We start from the raw sequence: 18,861 nt of genomic DNA, 5'->3' as shown, positions 1-18,861 counted from the left end.
GGAAAAAAATAGAAAAAAACCGAAGGAGGAAAAAAAAAACTCGGCGAATTTGTGGGTTCGGGCGGATTTGGACTGAGTTTCCGAACTGTCCCGGGCCGACGGAGTCCCCGTGAGGGAAAAAGAGTCGCCAGTACCGGTAATTATCCCCAATTTCCTTCTTGATTGTTAATTATCGTCTGTTAATTTTAGTGAGCCGCGCGAGCCGCTTCTCCTCGCTGTCTCGACAGCCGGAAGTCTGCGTGAGGCTGCCTCGCGCTGGGGCTTCGGCGTTGACAGTTTTTTTTCTCCCCTCTTCTTCTTTTTTTTTTAATCCTCGATTTTTTTTATTTTCACGAGCGACGAAGAACGAGAGAGCGAGGGAGACATAGTTAATGTTTTCAAGGCACACCTCTTTCAGACTAAGTACTCGTTTGTAGCTAGCTAAAGAGCTGTTTAGCTATGATGAAAATCCCTCTTTCTTTGGCAATGTTCACTTGTAAACAAATAAAAAAAAAATACTTATTTTAATTCCGTCTTCCTGCGGGGAACACATATTTGACAGTTATTCGGTGCTTCCGATTCACAAACACTTCGAACATACAATTTCCCCTATTTTATGTGGAAAATATATACTACCGAGCTAATTTCGAGCTAACTATTATTCGTTACACTTTATTAATTACCAAGCATCTAATCGCAGTCAATTTTCTGTGCATTACCGTACATTAAGTATTAGCGAATGTTAATTTCCTGTCTTGCAGATCTTCAGGTAGTGGAAACTGCATCGATACATTTAATAATATTATTTTACTGAGGCAAACAATTCATACAACAACTAGCTATGCTTTATAATTAATAGAGAACAACTATTATAAGTTGTGTCTCGTACGGCGCCAACCGAAGCGGAAAGAAATAATTGCTCAACTCTTCGGGTAATTTATTAGGGAAATGCTGTACTAGATGTATGCACATTCGTGTAAGGTTCGGAATATGTTTGATCATTACTATATGCACGGTGGTCTAGGAAGTAAGTTCACCAGACCGTCGTTTTCTTTTTTCCTGCAAAACAAAAAAAAACAAATAGTCTATCGAATTTCTTTGCCTCCTTGCTATTCGCTTTAAGCTTGGGTTGATGAGAACGACTAAGTTAATGTCCACATTTAATAATATTTTGTTGTTACTGATGATTGTAGGAATGATGGAAGATTCCCATTTTAACTCCTCGTACTTCTGGTCTCCAGTTCCAACAGTGCAAGGACAGGTAAGGTTATCATTCATACTGGAATTAATTAGTCATTATAAACCAAAATAAGGTAGAAAATACGAGGTGAGCACCTTCGTGTCCTGCAGGTTTTGGAATCAAGTTTAATCACCCTGTCATTTGAACCTGAAGAAGTCACCCATTATCCAAATTATTCATTAAAAAAAGCAATTAAGAGCTAAAATACTGCAAAATTCAACCTGTCCTATTGGTCTGGAGGACGAGTCACAGATTGACATATTGAACTAATCAATATTGATTTAATCAATTACATTTTTTAGAGATAAAGAACTGCTAAGGTTCATCACATAAATCATTTTTACATTTTCTTCCTCAGTCCTGGCCGTCTTGGGTCATCACTGTCTCTTTCTGTTTTTTTTTTTGTTTTTTTTTTTACTTTTTTTTTTATTGTCTGACTTCCTTGAACTCACATCTCTTCCCCACTCCACCAGATCGAAAACGCCATGTTTCTGAACAAGATGAAAGAACAGCTGGGCCCTGACAAGAACCCCTCTTTCCCTCACCCCTCCCATTACCCCACCACTGTGCTCACTATGCCAGGCTCAGTCACTATGGACACAGCAGGGCGGACACCTAAGCAAGAGGGAGGAGGTGGCACCTCACTGGCAGTCAGTGGCCACCTCCACCCTCCACATACCACCCAGAACATCACCGTGGTGCCAGTGCCCTCCTCCGGTATCATGACGGCAGGTACGCCCTGGTTTCCAGGGGCGATGCTCACTGTTGTCTCTTGCCATTGGTTTCCCATTCTCACATCTCACTCAGCATTCTTAATATATAGTTTTTTTTATTGTCTATATTTAGGCATCTAGGATATTGAAAAACAACACTTCAAATATTTTCCAGTCTTTGCCAAAAAAGAAAATCATCCATCCATCCATCCTATAATATCTTATCCTGGTCAGGGTCACAGATAAAAGAAAATAATAATTTGTACAATACATTGTTGTTTTAAATATGTATATAAACATTTTTTTCAGGACAGTTTGTGGTTTAGCATTTTTTGCAAACTTTGAATTAATTCCACTGTAATGGAAATATGATGAATAAGTGTGAGCTTCCCAATCCTGATACATGTGCAAGTCTTCCAATTATCTTCAAATGAACAAAAAAATCCTTTCAGAATATTTTAGTCCGTCCATCCTTCTATCCATAAAAGTTTCAAACCATTTATCCAGTTGGTTAGGTGCATAACTACTTAGTAAATCTGTAGTGCTTGGATATAATGAGAGGCTGTGTAGCAGGGGCGGGGTTTGGAACTCCTATCAGTGTTTCTCCATGTGCCAGTCACATGATCCTGCTCGTCTCTTACCTTTCAGCTGGGCTGGTAATCACCACTCCCCAAGGTACACTGGTCTCCCCTCCATCCTCGTCACAGTCCTTTGTCTCTGGACATCCTACGACAACCATGATAGTGTCAACACTACATGCCCCGAGTACAGGTAAGCAGCCCCACTGCACCGCAGTAAGCACCCAAACTGCCTCGCAAGCTGCCCGATGGGCTTTTTTTGTGTGAAGATGACAACGGCACTTAGATTGTTTTTTTGTTTTTTTTTTAAATCCTCTGATGGATTTCATAACAAGCAATTTAACAAGAAGCTTTTTTTAAAGGCAAGCTTTGAAGATGATTCTTAGTGCTATTCCTTCATTTATTATTCGCTCATATCCTGAAGCATGACAAAATTCTTTCCCTTGCTACAGAAATGCAATAATACTATTTTTTTTAAACATAATAACTGCACCCAATTAGCATTAGAGAACCAACCATATGTTATGTTTAGTAATTTTTATAATGTGGGAAAATATTTAATAGCGTTGTAGGAAAGTGTTCAGTATTTTTTTCCCGTGTTTTTATCCCAGTGATGTAATTTTACTGAACAGCAAAGTGTGGTTCCCCTTTGCTTCAATGGCTCTGCTGTGGAAGGTGCCAGCAATGCAGCTGTAAATGCATCACTGCAGCTATGCAGTCAGTTGACTAGTGGTGTAACCAGCACTGTATTGATGGCCTTGCTGGGCTGAACTTGTGTGCTAATAGCAAAATTAAGCTAAAACGTTGTTAGCACCAATGCTAACCTTACATTAACAGCAATTCTTAGTGCGTCAACAATTCTGTTCAGCTGTTCTGTTGAACTTTTGCTAATTAGGGATCCTGTATACCAAGATCTTTTTCTGCAGAGTCTGCTCACTTCAGAACTTACTTGAAGTGTCATGCAAGACGGTGTCTCAGTTGGGAAAGTTCCTCAAGAACTGACAGTTGTTCTTATAATTTCTGAAATGAGTTCAGTGGGGAGTTGAATTAATTCCATGAGGTGTGTTGTTTACTGAATGGCAGCGGGTACTCACAGGAAGACATGCGGGTATTGTGATGCATCGCTGCAATGATTTAACACTTACTCACTTCACCCAGTCACCCGCAATGCAAATATGTTAATTAGTTTATTTATTGTATCCCTATAGGCAGAGGAGTTATGTAATACATTGAGACCTGCTAAATGCAAACTGCATCAGGACAGTTTTATACCAGACAACTATTAACCCTTACTCAACACAGTAATATGCATACATGCACAATACATTTTAACAGGGGCTGCAACCCTGGCTCGTGCCTTGTGCCTCAGCCCTCCTTGACTCTTCCGTCCTAACGTTAGCCTGGATGGTATCCTCCTTTGGCATGAGCACTGTCAGGGCTTCTAGAAGCGATGAGCATGGGATACTGTGCCTGGGGAGCTCTCTCGCACCACGTATGACAGCATCATCACACAGCCTGGATTACTGATTATCCACATTTGCTTCCCTCAGTTATCCTGACTTCCCATTCCTGTTTTCCCACCAGACAAGAAAGATGACATTGGTATTTCCCCAGCTGTCGTCATGCCGACGCCCTCTAAGCGGGGCCGGAAGAAGAAGACAGAGCTGTCTCGTGCAGGCACCACCCCGGGCGGCCACCCCCTCTCCTCCGGAAGTGACGCGCTCATCTTGGCACACCTGGCAGCAGGGGGGCAGGTAAATGAGCCACATTTGCTTTGTACGAGTGTCATTTGCTGGAGATTCAGTTCCATTGATGAAACTGACAGGTGACCGGGCCAGTCAGGGCACAGGTACAATTGCTACATTTGCCTGCCATTCACGACAGTTGTGCTCGGTCATTGGGTGATTTGCTACTTTCACAGGGCAAATGCCTTTGCCCAATGCAGTGTACAAGTGAGGAAAGCTTGAGGTGAGAACGCAGGGTCAGTCAGCATGCAGCAGCCCTGGAGCAGCTGGGCTTAAGGGCTTTGTTCAAGGGCCCAACAGTGATATGTTTACTCTGCTGACTATGGGATTCAGACCCTCAAACTGCTAGATATGAGCATGTCCATTCATGGTGGCCTCATTTTGTGTTAGATTCCTCCTACGGTCCAAAAATCATTTGAATGAATATCTCTAAATTGCCCTTAATGTTCAGGCTAGGACGAACTGGCATCCTGTTCTGCTGAACTGCTCCAAATTTCCTGCAGTGGATAGGCTATATTAAAAGCAGTGGTGGATGGATGAATAATGCAACATTAAAATGAATGAAGAGAAATCCTCTCCTTTTTGACTGGGCATGTGTTTTTGCAGCACCACACCGCTGACCCATATGACCTTTCGAATGATGAGGACGACCATGGCAGCAAAGACAGCAGCAAGTCTTACAGGTAGGGGGGCAGAAGGATCAGATAGTGTCTCATCCTTGCGTAGCGTCTCCCTAGAGTAGGGGGGCAGCAGCCTGCAGATTGCTAGCAGAGCGGGTACTAGTGCAGCGCCCTGCACGCGTAGAGCTCGCACCCCTGTCGTTAAGGTGCATGGCCTCAGAGCACAGCAGCGTCGCAGTGCATGCGTTGGGAGCGAGCACGCATCGCAGCCACAGGCAGGCCCCCGCACACGTTAGCGCCCGAGCGCTGGAGCATGCACGCTGCCCTCGTCTCACCGCCACATGCGCTTGCCACACACGCTGGACAACACGCCTGCTCTGTCCCACCCCTCAGCCCCCTCACTGTTGCCTTAGTGCCCTGTCTCTCCCTCGCCCTCCACTGCATCTCCTGCACATACCAAGCGCTCTGGCTTTCTCCCTCCTCTCCATCCCTGTCTCTCCTTTCTGTTCTGTTGCTCCTCCCTGCTCCACTGTATTATGTTCCAACCTGTTTTTGGGTTTGTTGTTTTGCTTCTGTTTTGTTGCCCGTCTGCCATCCTGCTTCTCCTCCCCATCCTCTGCTGCCTTCCTCCTGCACTTCGGCTGTCCCCCCTTTCTCTCTCCACACCCCCAACCCCCCGTCTCTGCCTTCCTGTCTCTGTGTCTCTCCGCCTTTAGGTGCCGGATGTGTGCGGTGACCTTCTTCAGTAAGTCAGACATGCAGATCCACGCCAAGTCGCACACAGAGGCCAAACCGCACAAATGCCCGCATTGCTCCAAGTCCTTCGCCAACTCCAGCTACCTGGCGCAGCACATCCGCATCCACAGCGGGGCCAAGCCCTACACCTGCTCCTTCTGCCAGAAATCGTTCAGGCAGCTCAGTCACTTACAGCAGCACACACGGTACTGCAGCTCCCCCGGGCGCGCTGCCTGCTGGGGTGTGGGTGTGGCCTGGCCTGTGTGTGCAGAGGCGTGCCCCCTGTGGATGGACGGGTGTGGGAGGAGGGGCTCCGTGCTATGTGTGTGGGGCTTCCGTCACACGGATGGGTTAGGGGTGGCGTGTGCGTTTGGTCATATGCCCGGTCTGGGGGAATTTGGCCACGTGAAGCTTTAGCAGCCTAGAAGGAGCCTGTCATCCTGTCTAAACAGCCTACGAACACCCATCTATAAGAGGTGGAAATAAGGCTATGGGTAGCAGCCCTTTGGGTCATGCTGGGGACGGGGGGGGCTCGTCTGGACGCTCAGTGCATGGCCACTCTCATGCTTGTTCATCTCTGCAGCCTCTCTCTGGCCCTCTGTCCATATGTCTGCTGCCTGCCGTTGTGTGTTCTCACTCCCATTCATGTCCACTGCTCTCCCTCCCTCCTTCCCTCGCACATTAACATGATGACACACAGCAGCAGGCACACAGGCTGGGGGGGTGTGGGTGGGTTGAGGGTACGACTGAGCGGCACTGCCAGCATCTCGTTCCTGCTTCCTCGCTGCTTAGACCCCCCTCCCCATCTGCCACTTCCCCTCATTCCCCACATTCCCGACCTCCCCCTGCTCTCCTGTGCTTCTCAGTTACCCTGGTCCCCTCCAAACAACCAGCGATAGGAATTCTCACCATTTATCATTCTGCTAAGTAATAAACATGTATTCCCCCCCCCGCCCACCTGTTGTTTAATTTTGACATTTTGTATTAACATTTTCTCTTTCCTGCCCCCTTTGTGTGCATTTCAGTGTTTTATACTTCTCAGACAATGAGCAGCTGCCTGTAGGTGACCTTGCACGTAGCCTTATGTGCTGCATTAGCTAGTGTCTCAGGCCCCACTGGGAGAAAGAGAGGGTTCAGGGTGATCGAATTGGCTGTGTGTTGGTGCCCCATGTTGTAGGGACCTTCCGCCGCCTGCCCACCCCCCTCCAGATGTTGGTTGGTTTCATCCAACCCGGGCGAGTGGCCCTTATCCCCCTCCCCTTACCCTCCGTATTTCTCCCTCCTGGTCAGAAACCATACAGAGGCCAAACCGCACAAATGCCCCCATTGCTCCAAGTCTTTCGCCAACTCCAGCTACCTGGCGCAGCACATCCGCATCCACACAGGGGTGAAGCCCTACACCTGCTCCTTCTGCCAGAAATCGTTCAGGCAGCTCAGTCACCTGCAGCAACACAACAGGTGAACACCCGGGGAGATGGGCTTTCCCTGAGTATATATGGGGGGAGGGGATACAGATGCAGCTAATCACGTCTGTCTCTTTGCAGGATCCACACTGGAGACAGACCTTATAAATGTGTGCATCCAGGATGCGACAAAGCCTTCACACAGCTGTCCAACCTGCAGGTAACACACCCACTCAGCAGAGCAGAGCCTGGGCGCCCGGCCGCGACACCCTTTACAGAGACAGTTATACGGTGTCCCCCCTGGGCTCTGTGTGACCCTCTTCTTCCCTTTGCATGCTCAGTCCCACCGGCGGCAGCACAATAAGGACAAGCCGTTTAAATGTCACAACTGCAACCGGGGCTACACGGACTCAGCCAGCCTGGAGGTGCACCTGTCCACCCACACGGTCAAGCACGCCAAGCTGTTCTCCTGTGGCCTGTGCAATCGCACGTACACGTCGGTACGCTCCCTTGGTGACGGCACCGGGCCCCTCCCCCAGCTAGCACTAGCTCATCCATCCATCCATTCATCCATCCATTCATCACCATTTAGCCAGTACAGGCAACGCCCTGAATGGGATGTCCTAGTACCAATGCATTGATTTGCTTTAAATCAGAATGTGTACCTCGATCTGTATTTCTATGCCTCTGCAGACAAATTCTGTGTCATTTCTGGAAATTTCTTATGAATTGTTTAATTGTGCCATGCAGGGTAAGAGGTTACACATGGGTGGATGGAGTGGTGGATGTTCACAGTGTTTATCTCACCACTTTTGCTGCGTCTCTTGTGGTGTGAGTGTTGTGCTGAGTCTGCTTGGCTGATCAGTAAGCTTCTCCCCCCCCCCCCCGCAGGAGACGTACCTAATGAAACACATGAGGAAGCACAACCCTGACCCCCTGAGCGCGGCTGCTGTTGTCTCCGCTCAGCAATCGCAGCAGCAGCCCCAAGGCGGTGGGGGGCAGAGCCGGGGGGAACGAGGAGAGAGTGGAGTGGGAGTAGCGGGATCCAACACTGGGGCTGGGGGTGGCCAGGCTCAGAACCAAGGCAACCACAACACCCCCAGCAGTTACCCACAGGCGGACGTCGTACCCTGCCCCTTTGACCTCCACCAATACAAGACAGTGTCGGCTGGGGACATCCAGTACAAGCCGGTGAGCGTGGCTGAACTGACGGCCCACAAGGACCTCTGCCTGACTGTCTCAACCTCAACCATCCAGGTGGAACACCTCAACTCATAGAGCAAATGGCAGAGAATGGCGTGGAGGAACGCGCAAACTGTACAGAGTGCGCTACGGTGAGCGTGGTATTTATAGGAATAAGGACTGACGAAGAGGACGATGTGCGTCTTGGGGTGGTGGTATGTCCAAACCCCCCTCACATGCACGCACACGCACCTTGCAGCGAAAGGAGAATCATGAGAGGAATGACAGTGATGGAGGAGTAGAGATGTGGAAGGATGAGCACCATCAAGCAAGAGGCTGTGAGAGAAAGGGACCTACATTTTGTTCTTTTTTTATCAGTTTTTCATTTTTTATTGTTCTTAGTTTAATTTTAATGTTTTTCCTTGTCATATTGGTATAGTTGAAAATGGAAGGAAGTATGAGTGAGCCAAGTGAGCGACTGAGAAGAGAATGAATGATGAACAAGGAATAAATGAAGAGAGATTTGTAAAGTTTAATATTTTTTTGGGATATTTTATATCTTCCCGCTCTTCCCTGGAAAACCTACATCAGCAAAGGTGGCTATAAAAATTATGGAATATCAATAGTATTCATGACAGTTGCCAAGCACTCTGTGAAAGTCTGTTTTTATACTTTCATACAGATAGCTGTAGCTTATTATTTCAATAAAATTAGTCTGAACTGTTACTGTAAAATGTAAGATGCTGGCAAAAAGTGATAAAAGGGAAAATTATGCTTCTAGGAAATTAAAAGTATATTAGAAAGAAATTATATTATATATATAATAAATCGGGGTTTCCCCTGTGGGAGGGGTAGTTGGTTGAGTTATTTTAAACCGGTAACAAAATGTAAACTGCACATTCCGCCAACAGGACCCTTCAGTTTCGTCTTGTTTCTTTAAATGTTGCACTGGTTACTATCCCAGACTCGCCCATATGGTGCAGATCGTCACGCTGACAGAGTACTGTGGGGAAACCCTGTATATCAGTGTGTTAAAAAGATTCACACACAAAAAAATCCTAATACATGTATCCTGCCATCAGCCAGTTACAGAGTCTACATTTAGCCCTCGGTTATGTTTGAGAATGGTTTCGATCGGCTGGTGCTTGTTATGTGTAATCCTTGTAGTATTTCATTATGTGTCTAAAATAACATGGTTTTCAAAATGATTATTCTTAATATTATTATTGCTCACTATGTCTGCTGAAATGAACTACAGCTATAATGATGTCGATGCTCCATACTGTGTAGCCTGATGCATCTGAATTGACTGTTTCCCCTTACAAACCAATAAAAGACAGATGGATACCGACTTCGACTTAGGTTTGTTTTTTTTTGCTTTTTTCCCCTGTCTTGTTTGTTTTAGGGAGGTCATCTGTAGTCTGAAACCTGTCTAATTATATGACCTTTAAAACACCATTTGTTTCTTTCAAAAAGAGTGAAAGTTTGAACTCCCCTGTGGCCACAATAATTTCAAGGACACTGTCTGGAAGAGCGGCGGCGACGTCTGAAGGCTCCACAGGGGCTCCTCATGTGTCTGACAGTTATAGTCACTGCAGCTTTTACAGCATCATTTGTAAGCATGTCCCTGTCACATCATGTACTTCGACTTTTTATATTATATAATGTGTGTGGCCTGGTAGCTCAGTAGGTATTTTGATCTGAACGTTTCATTGTGAGAAACAACAATGAAATGATGATTTAAATGTTTATCCTTATAGTGAGCTGGACCACTCATACTGGAAGAGAATGGGGAAAACATCCAGGGTCCCTGACACAATTGACTAGGGAAAGGACACAATCGATTTGCTGGCACATTCCCCAGCAATCAACAATGCCAACTTTGGCATTGGATCGAACCAGAGCAAAAAAACAATCAGTGGTATCGCCCATCCCCAGGCTTGGGTTCTGATCCTGTTCCTATGGAGGGAACAAAAATATGGACCGTCTGGGGGTCACTGAGGACTGGATTGAGAAACACAGGTCTGAAGTACCAATAGTGCATGGTTGTACATGGCGGTACTTGTCATATGAAGGAGTAGCATCCCTTTCAGGGTGAACTCCAGACTTGTACTGTACGCTAATTGGGATGCACCAAGTGACAGTTCTCTCCACTTGCTAACAGTACTGAGATTCATACTGTCTTCTGAGATAAGACCAGCAACAAGCTGCCATTTACAGATTTGATTAATTTGACAGTTCAGAGAACAACTGAAACATAGATGGGAGTAGAATATATAGCTTCCTGGTCCTCCAGTGTTAAAAGACTTCCGTATCCAGTACCAAGTGGATTAAAATCTAGAAAAAGAATTGCTTTCAATGCAAAACTCGTTTCTCGTTACATACGACACGGTAAAATACTGAACTTCAATGCCAGATTGTCAAGCAAACCTGCAGCCCAACGGCACTCACGAGCTTCGCTAGCAGTTCAAATGCGTGTCTGTCACGCTGTAGACTGTACCATTTTCTAAACGTAGGGATATTACTTTGTGTATATTAAATTCACGAGCTCAAATTTAGAAAATGATTTTTAGTATAATAATATACAAATTATAGAATAGAAAAATATGTAAATGAAATGCTGTGAGACTGGTAAATATATCATATACTTAGTGAAAAGGTGATGAAATGCTCGACTCGATGGTATGATCCGACACTGCGTCTGTGAAGCGTGAGGTAGTCGAGAAACTTCACGAATTCGGTTTGATAGATGTTTAAAAAACAGATAAAAACTTTCCGATGTAACTCATAACTGATAGCAGTATCATGCCCAGGAAGAAGCCGTTTAGCAATAAACAGAAGAAGAAGCAACTTCAAGTGAAGCGGGAGAGAAGAAGAGGTAGCTGTTTAACACTTACTTTCTCCGCGTAGGATAAACGCAACTTCGTGCGTCCCCTGATACGAGCGCGTTTTGCGTAGAGCGTTTGGAAATTTTCACTTTAAACCTTATTCCGACTCTCAGTTATTTTTAATGGTCGTTGGTTGGTAGTTAAGGTTGGCAGCTATAATTGTTTTAATAAAAATTTAAATGTCCGGAGTAAGTTTTGGGTGGCTGACTAACCACAGTCACGAGAGCATCTTTTGAGCTCCTACGGGCCATTTAGCTTCCAAGCTACATGTGTCGCATGTTTAAAATACAGTATTGTTTTATTGTTCAGTATAAACTGCTGGTGTTTACCTGGTTATGTAGTTAAGCACGTTGTTTTGACACTAGGATTACGCTACAGTTAACTATGTTGTGGTTAGCTAGCGATAATATTCCGCCTATTTGGACCACCCGTAAAGGGAAAATGGCTATTTTACTGAGTAATGTGGAATAGTTTATTATATATATACCTTAGTTGAAATCGAATAACGTAATTTATGTCTTTTAACAGCAATACAGTCAGATGTTAACAGGCTAGCATAGCAAACGTCGACATATTCTTTAATACGACTGTAGCAAGCGAGCTAGATAGGTGAATTTCCGAATAAACGTCAAACCAAAATGAGATCACTTTCTGAAATAGCATCTCTTTTTGAAATAGCATTTTATAGTGTTTACTGGCTAGCTAAGTTGTTACTATGCTAAGTCATTTGTTGCAGTGTATAATTAGCAGCTAAAACTGTTAGCAGTGTCGGCTGTACCTGGCGAAATATAAGCTCATATCTTATTAATGTTAAACTGCACAGTAAATTTAAGCACCACATCAAGCAGGATTATCAACTTCTAAAGCCGTGTAGGACCCTATTGTTTTGATATGTTCTGCGCATGCTCGCTAGATGTGTCAACGTGAAGATACGCGTTTTAAATCTATGTAGGGATAAGTCTGCCCACTAGCTGAGTTTGAAGCCGTCCATAAGTATGAAATTTGTACAAAAAAATGTCGCATGTTGTACCTTTCTCGTTCTAGGGGACACTGGCTTCATTGGCAACAGTCGAAATGCGAGTTGGGAACGAGGTAAGGAGAGAGAAGGACAGTCGGACACGACAGATAGCGAGACTACAGACGTGAAGAGGATCAATCAGCAACCAGCCGAGAGAGATGGGACCTATGACCTGAACAGGTGCGGGGAAACCTAAAGCAGGTGTAGGTGATTGCTATCCCGATTAAGAATTTAAAACAAATAACTGACCTCATGGTAGATATTACACACTACATTTACGTACATATGTCATAATTGTTTATGGCTTTCCTATTACAGTATTCAGTTTTTAAAAGTATTTCACATTGGCTACCTGTGCTTAATATTGGATGGGTTGTAGAACTTAATGTAGTGTTAAGCCAGGTACCGCATCTAATGTCAAATGTCAGTCTGGATAACGTGTGACAACGAATATCAAAATGATATTCAAAATAAAATAATAATTGTGATGCATGTAGTTTTGCAATGATGCCCCTGTTTTTTCTTGTGTTATAAATCCAGTGCACCCCTCTCTAGCCCATTTTTGTTTATTTCTCAGTTGAATTATATTTACAGTTCAAGGTAATCCATGGGGTTTTTTAAACAAGTTTTGTTAAAAGTTCAATAAATGCATGATATTTCCAAAGTCAATGACTAATCATGTTAAATAATCATGATCTCAGTTTTGACCAGAATAGTCATGATTATTTTTGTCATAGTCAAGTAGCTATACTTCAGGCCTTTGCAGTAGAGTGTCTTTGAAACATTCATTCCACATGTCTAGATTCCGCTTGCACTTTGAGAGGGAGAGCAAGGAGGAGATCGAGAGGCGGAAGGCAGTAGCCAGAGAGAGGTTTCTTCGCCCGGTGGCAGAGAAGGATCTAGAGATGGATATCAATGACATCTATCCACCAGAGAAACGTGCGTGATGTCCGGATACCTTGACTTACCTGCAGGTCGCCCTCTGCTGGACCACAGCAACCTTAATTCATGCCATAGCAACCCTAACGCTCTCATTTTCTGGATTTATCAAAGGTTTGGATTTCCCACGCAGACCTTCCTGGCATTATGGGATGGCTCGTGAAGAGCTCCTCAGGAAGGAAGAGAAGTCATTCCGGGAGTTCCTGACAGCGCTACATGCTCGCAATGAGCCGGGATCCCTAAGCCACTTTGAGCACAACCTAGAGGTCAGAGGGATTTAGTGCAGACTGGTCAGCCATATAAGCTATCCTGTACATGTTTCTGTACATCTGGGGTAAGTCAGATGGCAAGGAACACACTTTCCTTACATCATTCTGTCTCTTTAACAGACATGGCGACAGCTGTGGAGAGTGTTGGAGATGTCAGATGTTGTCCTGCTCATTGTAGATATCAGATACCCAGTTGAGTATTGTATTATTGCTGTACCCATTGTCACTATCCTGTAAGTCTGCAGAAATATGATGTTGTTGTATTTGGAAAAACTGTGTTCTCTCTCTATGATTTTCAGGTTCTCCAGTTCCCTCCAGCTCTGTACAATTATGTCACCAATGAACTCCACAAGCAGGTGATCCTGGTTCTGAACAAAGTGGACCTTTGCCCCAGCCCTCTGGTCCTGGCCTGGAGACACTACCTGTCATCACGCTTCCCCAGCCTGCAATGTGTCTGTTTCACCTCTCAACCAGGGCAGGCTTATGACACAGGTGAGCTCAGAGAGCCTACATGCACATAGCTCCTAGCAACCATGGAGTAATGCTAGGACTGCAAAAAAAAATCCCCAACATTTATACACTTTATCTAAATTTATGATCATAATTTAGGTTTGATGTAAATAAAGAGTACTTCCCTTTACATGTGTTTTCCATTACTTTTGATTTCAAGGGCAAAGGTTTGGATGTTTTTGCTGCCGTATTAGCGGAGCTTTGGGGCTTTGTTCCTGTCATTCCTACTGTGTCAATAAGTGTTAATAGTTCAATCACAGTGTCCCACCAAAGCTAAAAATTTCAGCTCGCATTCACTCGGCTGTGATATTGACTTGCTTTGCATGTGAAGTGCTTCAGAAGAGGAGGAGGAGGAAGAAGCTTGGCTGGAATCAAGCAGCAGGGCCTGTACAGATCCTGCGAGCCTGTCAGGACATCGCTGCTGGGAGAGGTGAGGCATGTCCGAGTGCTGAGCTGAGGCGCACAGCTGTCCTAAGGCATGATTTATGCTGACTGAACAGACTGACGTACTAAGCTGACAGAGGGGTAATAACTCAAATGTCACTCATCTTTAACGCCCCGTAACAGGGTTTGGCTGGTAATTTACAGTTCATGGATCTGGGGACCTTAACTTGTTTTTTGTTGTGGACCCCTTTGGCAGTGTGGTGAGGCTTGTGGACTCCTCAGTATGATCATGAAAATATCCTTGATCCCTGTTGGTGACAGTCACAGGTGGTGAAAACACTGGTGCGGTTTATGGCCTACATTCATAATTGAATGAAATACTAGATTTCAGATAAAGATTTGTGAAAATAAAGATCTTCCTTTCACGATAGATCAGTAAAGTTCAGGAGCGCAGACTTCTGTTTGTGGTTCTGTGTATTGTGTTTGATTTTGCTGTGTCATGGGCCTTCTGCTTCCTTGCAGTGGATCTAAGCAGCTGGGAGCAGAAGATACAGAGAGACGCTTCTACTAGCTGCCTGGAAGAGGATGTACCAGAAGATGCGCAGACCGTGCTGGTTGAGCACCAGAGCGATGTTGCCATGGAGATGCAAAGCTCTTCCCATGAGCTCTACGAAGATGGGGTGCTCACCCTTGGCTGTATTGGTACGAGTGTATCCATCTGTTGACGCTTTTAAAGAGCAGCCTGAATGTATCCTGCCGCTTTGCTTGATTCTGCTCTAACTGAATTCTTGTTTCTCTGTCCCTCTCACTCCAGGATTCCCGAACGTGGGAAAGTCTTCTGTGTTAAATGGCCTTGTGGGAAGGAAGGTAGTGAGTGTATCACGCACCCCAGGCCACACGAAGTACTTCCAGACTTACTATCTGACCCCCACCGTCAAGCTGTGCGACTGTCCTGGCTTAGTTTTCCCCTCGCTCGTGACCAAGCAACTGCAGGTAGTCATACAAAGTCACTGTGCTGGGCATTGTGCCTTTGCGCTCGACTGGCTGCTTGCTGACAGGATGAGCAGACACAGTTGTACCCTCTCTGCTTCTGTCCGATAGATCTTGGCTGGCATTTACCCGGTGGCTCAACTCCAGGAACCCTACAGCTCTGTGGGCTACCTATGTGAAAGGACCCCCTTACACTCTGTCCTTAAGCTCAAATACCCCAACCAGGAGGGGGAGGGTGTTGGAGGAGAGAACCAATGGACAGCCTGGGACGTGTGTGAAGGTACTGGAGGTTGTTGCCTTTGTATAAGGGCACTTTTCCACCGCACAAAGTACGGTACTTTTGGTACTTTCGCGAAAGTGCCAAAGTGTAGTACTTTTTTGGTACTTCGGTACTGGGACTGGCAAACGTATTTGCTGTCGATTGGTTATGCAAATAGCCTGCTGCTGAAACACAAAATACAAGCGGCATCTTTTGAAACACACAACGAACCGCTATAAATGAAATAAAAAGCAGTAGAAGCAAAAATATAAAAAAGTAAAATGGACAAACGAGGAAACGCAGGCTTTAATTGCCATATGGTCGGGTGAACAGATCTAGCGGGATTTGGATGGCACGACTTGAAATAAAAAAGTATTTGCCGTGATTGCAAGCCGCTTGGAAGAAATGGGGCACGTGCAAAACACCAAACAATGCCGCTTGAAAATCAAGTACAGGAAAGTGAAGGATCATAATAACATTTGAATTCAGCAAAAGAAATACTGCACCGCGCTTTGTGATGATGTCAGTCGGGGACGGTCACTGATGATGTCATTTGGCACTGGTACCAGTTTTTAGGCCAGTGGAAAACCGACACAAAAGAAGTACCATACTTTTGGTACTTTATGGAAGTACCGAAAGTACGGTACCTGGTGTGGTGGAAAAGCGCCCTTAGATCCCAGTTGCTGATTCCGGTTGAGCGTGTTTTCAAAACCTAGCGAGCATTTGGTGTCATTCCTGCCCCCAGAAAACGCATGCCATGCTAACTCCTCTCCTCCTTTCTCAACTACCTCCCCAGCCTGGGCTGAGAGGAGAGGGTACAAAACGGCCAAGGCAGCCAGGAACGACGTATACCGAGCTGCAAACAGCCTTCTGCGGCTGGCCATAGATGGCAGGATCTCCCTTTGTCTCACCCCTCCGGGGTACTCGGCCCAAAGAGGTGAGCAGGAGTGTCATTCTCTACTTGAGCAAGGCCTTTAACCCCCCAGCTTCTGGGGTGCCGCATATTGACTCTCCAAGCTATGGAGCGCAAAATGGGGTAGACAAAGAGAAGAATTCCGAAGTACCTGCACTCGTACTTGTGCAAATAGCAGATAAAGGATTTTTATCACTTATCAATCAATATGCAGCACCATGAATCTGTTTGCATCACTGTCAAAAATCAGGGTTATTTTTTCCTTTTGTCTCATTCATTTATCTTTGGTTATTTTAGGGTTCATATTCATCCATTCTTCAAAGAACATACAGATTTTAATTTCCTAGTGTGCTTTTCATTTAATTAATTAAATGAATAATAATAATTCATAATAATAATTAAATTAATTAAATGCCAACAGAAGTTGTGAAACAATCATTGCTTATAATCAAAATTAGATTTGTAGGTGTAATTTGGTGTAAATGTATAATATATAGTGATTTTCATTCCCAGTCCTGCACCGTTTTCCACTGTCTTCCTCCAGCTGTGTGGGAGTCCCACCCGGGTCTCTCAGAAATAATTACTCTACAAGGTAGGAATGACGAAGAAGGGCTGGGAGAAAAGGACGAAGAGGATGGTGAGTCTAGCTCGGAGCCGGAAGAGGAAGGGGATCGGGATGCAGATGAAGATGACGATGACAGTGATGACGAGGATGACATCCTCGGGAATCCCATGTGGAAGGGAGGCCTCCAGGCCAAGCTGAAGGCCAACATGTTCAGTGTCCTGGGAGAGAATGAGTGTGAATAAGGGCCGAGGGATGGCCTTCATCGTCTAGCTTCCAGCTTATCTCCCTTCCCCCCCACTCTGACATTCATTCCTGATGCTTTCCTGACTACATTTTTTCAGACATTCCCATCCTGTCACACGTTGTGTCCCTGTTTGACAAATGCCTTTTAAATCCCAAGCTCACTCCCATGAATCAGTCTCCGTCCCCCACCTCAGACACACTCCTTCCCATCCTTAAACAAACACGCTGAGTTGCCAGACCGAGCCCTTATTTTTCCCATAAAAATGTTAGCATCTGCCCAGTGTCTTTCCATATCTCCAGCGTTCCCCATTTGATTTGACGCGTTGCAGTATTATGCTTTATTTAATGAATTTGTCCTCTTGGTTCACAAAATCCCAGATGATGCAATCATTGATTGGTTAACAATCAGTAATCTTGCCAAAGGCCCATTTGATTCTTTCCAGGGAGAGATCAGTTTCCTAAAGCCCTGGATGCTGGTGTGGGGGCTTCTAGTCCTTTACTCTATAGATGATGAAGTAGTGTTATAGCTACTGCAGCACTGTACAGCTCTCTATCATCCGCAGGACTGATACCATGTAACTTCTCGTGCATGGTTGTACAGGTCTTGTATGAACTTCCGCAGTACTGTGCAGTAGTTCTGTGGTGCCTTGCACATTTTTTACTGCAATGCAGTACTATATTGCAGTGATATAGTCCTGTATTACCAGATATTTGCTGAAATGTATTGCACTGTATAGCATTGTATAGTAGTGCTGTGTTACTTTGGGTGTGGGCTACTTTTCAACTCTGAGTCGCATTACTCTGGTGTCATGCTCTGTGTGAAGTGTGAGACTAACCTGTGTTTGGGTTCAGCGTTCCTGATTGCATTCCTAACACACCTGAATGAAAGAACTGGATATTTTCTGCAATAAAATGAATGCATTGGCATGATTTCTTGTTTCTGTCTCTTTGGGAAATATGCACATATGGCTAATGCGGTGATGTGTTCTGGTTTCTCCTGATTACAATTATTGATCCTTATGTCCAAAAGAGTGGGCTTACTGATGTGATAAGTTTTGTAAAAGCCCCCCTTTAATTTGTTCAAATGGAGCTATAGTGAAGGACTGCAAGGTTTATGGTACATTTTCCTTCCTTTTTTATTTCTGAACTGATGTCCTTTGATATCTGCTACGATTCGTAAAAGAATTTTTCCTTGTTTGATGGTTTCGATTGATTTTAATTTTTATCTTCTAGGTTTTTGCTCTTTGCTAAATAATAGCATTCTTAGAAAGTTATTTAATGTGCAAAACTTGTGAATAATTTAGCAGGGATTAGATCTAATTGTCAAAAATGAAATTTAATCAATTGCATTGAGCGTCATAAGATTTAGAATGAATTGCTGGCACACTGAAAGGTTGAATGTGCTCTGTTCGGAACTGCATGTGGTTTGAATTAGCTGGAGCGAGTCAAAGATGAGTGCTTTTCAGATGATGTAAGACCCTGGCGTCTCCCACCCTCCACGAGTATGACTCCACTGTAATGAGTTTGTTTCATTTGAGGACCAGTAAGCTGACGTCTGGAAACTCTTCTCGGAAAGGCGACTCGCCTGCGTTCTGAACTGATGAATGAGTGGCCATGAAACTAGAGACAATTTGTGGTGGGTCGACGCTTCTGCACGTGAAATGGATCAACCCCCAGATTCACTGGAG

General features: G+C 44.8%; 2 protein-coding genes across 6 annotated transcripts; both read left to right on the top strand.

Annotated features, from left to right (window-relative positions):
- Window positions 1-18: 18 nt before the first annotated feature.
- On the top strand, window positions 19-9,546 carry znf384b (zinc finger protein 384 b). Of its 5 annotated transcripts, none has more exons than XM_049025041.1 (11): window positions 19-136; window positions 1,173-1,240; window positions 1,693-1,951; window positions 2,581-2,703; window positions 4,095-4,264; window positions 4,862-4,938; window positions 5,592-5,816; window positions 6,901-7,068; window positions 7,155-7,233; window positions 7,355-7,513; window positions 7,905-9,546. In XM_049025041.1, the coding sequence occupies exons 2-11, from the start codon at window positions 1,175-1,177 to the stop codon at window positions 8,289-8,291; spliced, it is 1,713 nt and encodes a 570-aa protein (XP_048880998.1). In that variant the 5' UTR covers window positions 19-136; window positions 1,173-1,174; the 3' UTR covers window positions 8,292-9,546. The 5 variants fall into 5 exon arrangements, with proteins under 5 accessions (XP_048880998.1, XP_048880999.1, XP_048880997.1 ...); XM_049025042.1 differs by lacking the exon at window positions 19-136 and adding an exon at window positions 624-911; XM_049025040.1 differs by lacking the exon at window positions 19-136 and adding an exon at window positions 624-1,006 and having other exon boundaries at window positions 4,125-4,264.
- Window positions 9,547-10,867: 1,321 nt separating this feature from the next.
- gnl1 (guanine nucleotide binding protein-like 1) lies at window positions 10,868-18,103 on the top strand. The gene is made up of 12 exons (XM_049026224.1): window positions 10,868-11,073; window positions 12,128-12,281; window positions 12,904-13,040; window positions 13,155-13,306; window positions 13,430-13,501; window positions 13,609-13,801; window positions 14,151-14,249; window positions 14,726-14,905; window positions 15,018-15,196; window positions 15,305-15,473; window positions 16,249-16,389; window positions 16,910-18,103. Exons 1-12 carry the CDS (start codon window positions 11,001-11,003, stop codon window positions 17,170-17,172), a joined length of 1,812 nt encoding a protein of 603 aa, XP_048882181.1. The 5' UTR covers window positions 10,868-11,000; the 3' UTR covers window positions 17,173-18,103.
- Window positions 18,104-18,861: the final 758 nt, after the last annotated feature.

Source organism: Brienomyrus brachyistius, chromosome 9, assembly GCF_023856365.1.
Source record: "Brienomyrus brachyistius isolate T26 chromosome 9, BBRACH_0.4, whole genome shotgun sequence".
Lineage (NCBI taxonomy): Eukaryota > Metazoa > Chordata > Actinopteri > Osteoglossiformes > Mormyridae > Brienomyrus > Brienomyrus brachyistius.
This window is presented reverse-complemented; position numbering and strand designations above follow the sequence as displayed.

Bases quoted from the DNA above. Each gene is read 5' to 3' on its own strand.
- znf384b (XM_049025039.1), top strand. From the start codon at position 940: ATGTATGCACATTCGTGTAAGGTTCGGAATATGTTTGATCATTACTAT. The intron at 1,241-1,692 runs GTAAGGTTATCA...CCACTCCACCAG, and splicing joins TTCCAACAGTGCAAGGACAG to ATCGAAAACGCCATGTTTCT. The intron at 7,069-7,154 runs GTGAACACCCGG...GTCTCTTTGCAG, and splicing joins CACCTGCAGCAACACAACAG to GATCCACACTGGAGACAGAC.
- gnl1 (XM_049026224.1), top strand. From the start codon at position 11,001: ATGCCCAGGAAGAAGCCGTTTAGCAATAAACAGAAGAAGAAGCAACTT. The intron at 13,802-14,150 runs GTGAGCTCAGAG...TTGCATGTGAAG, and splicing joins AGGGCAGGCTTATGACACAG to TGCTTCAGAAGAGGAGGAGG. The intron at 14,906-15,017 runs GTACGAGTGTAT...CTCTCACTCCAG, and splicing joins GCTCACCCTTGGCTGTATTG to GATTCCCGAACGTGGGAAAG.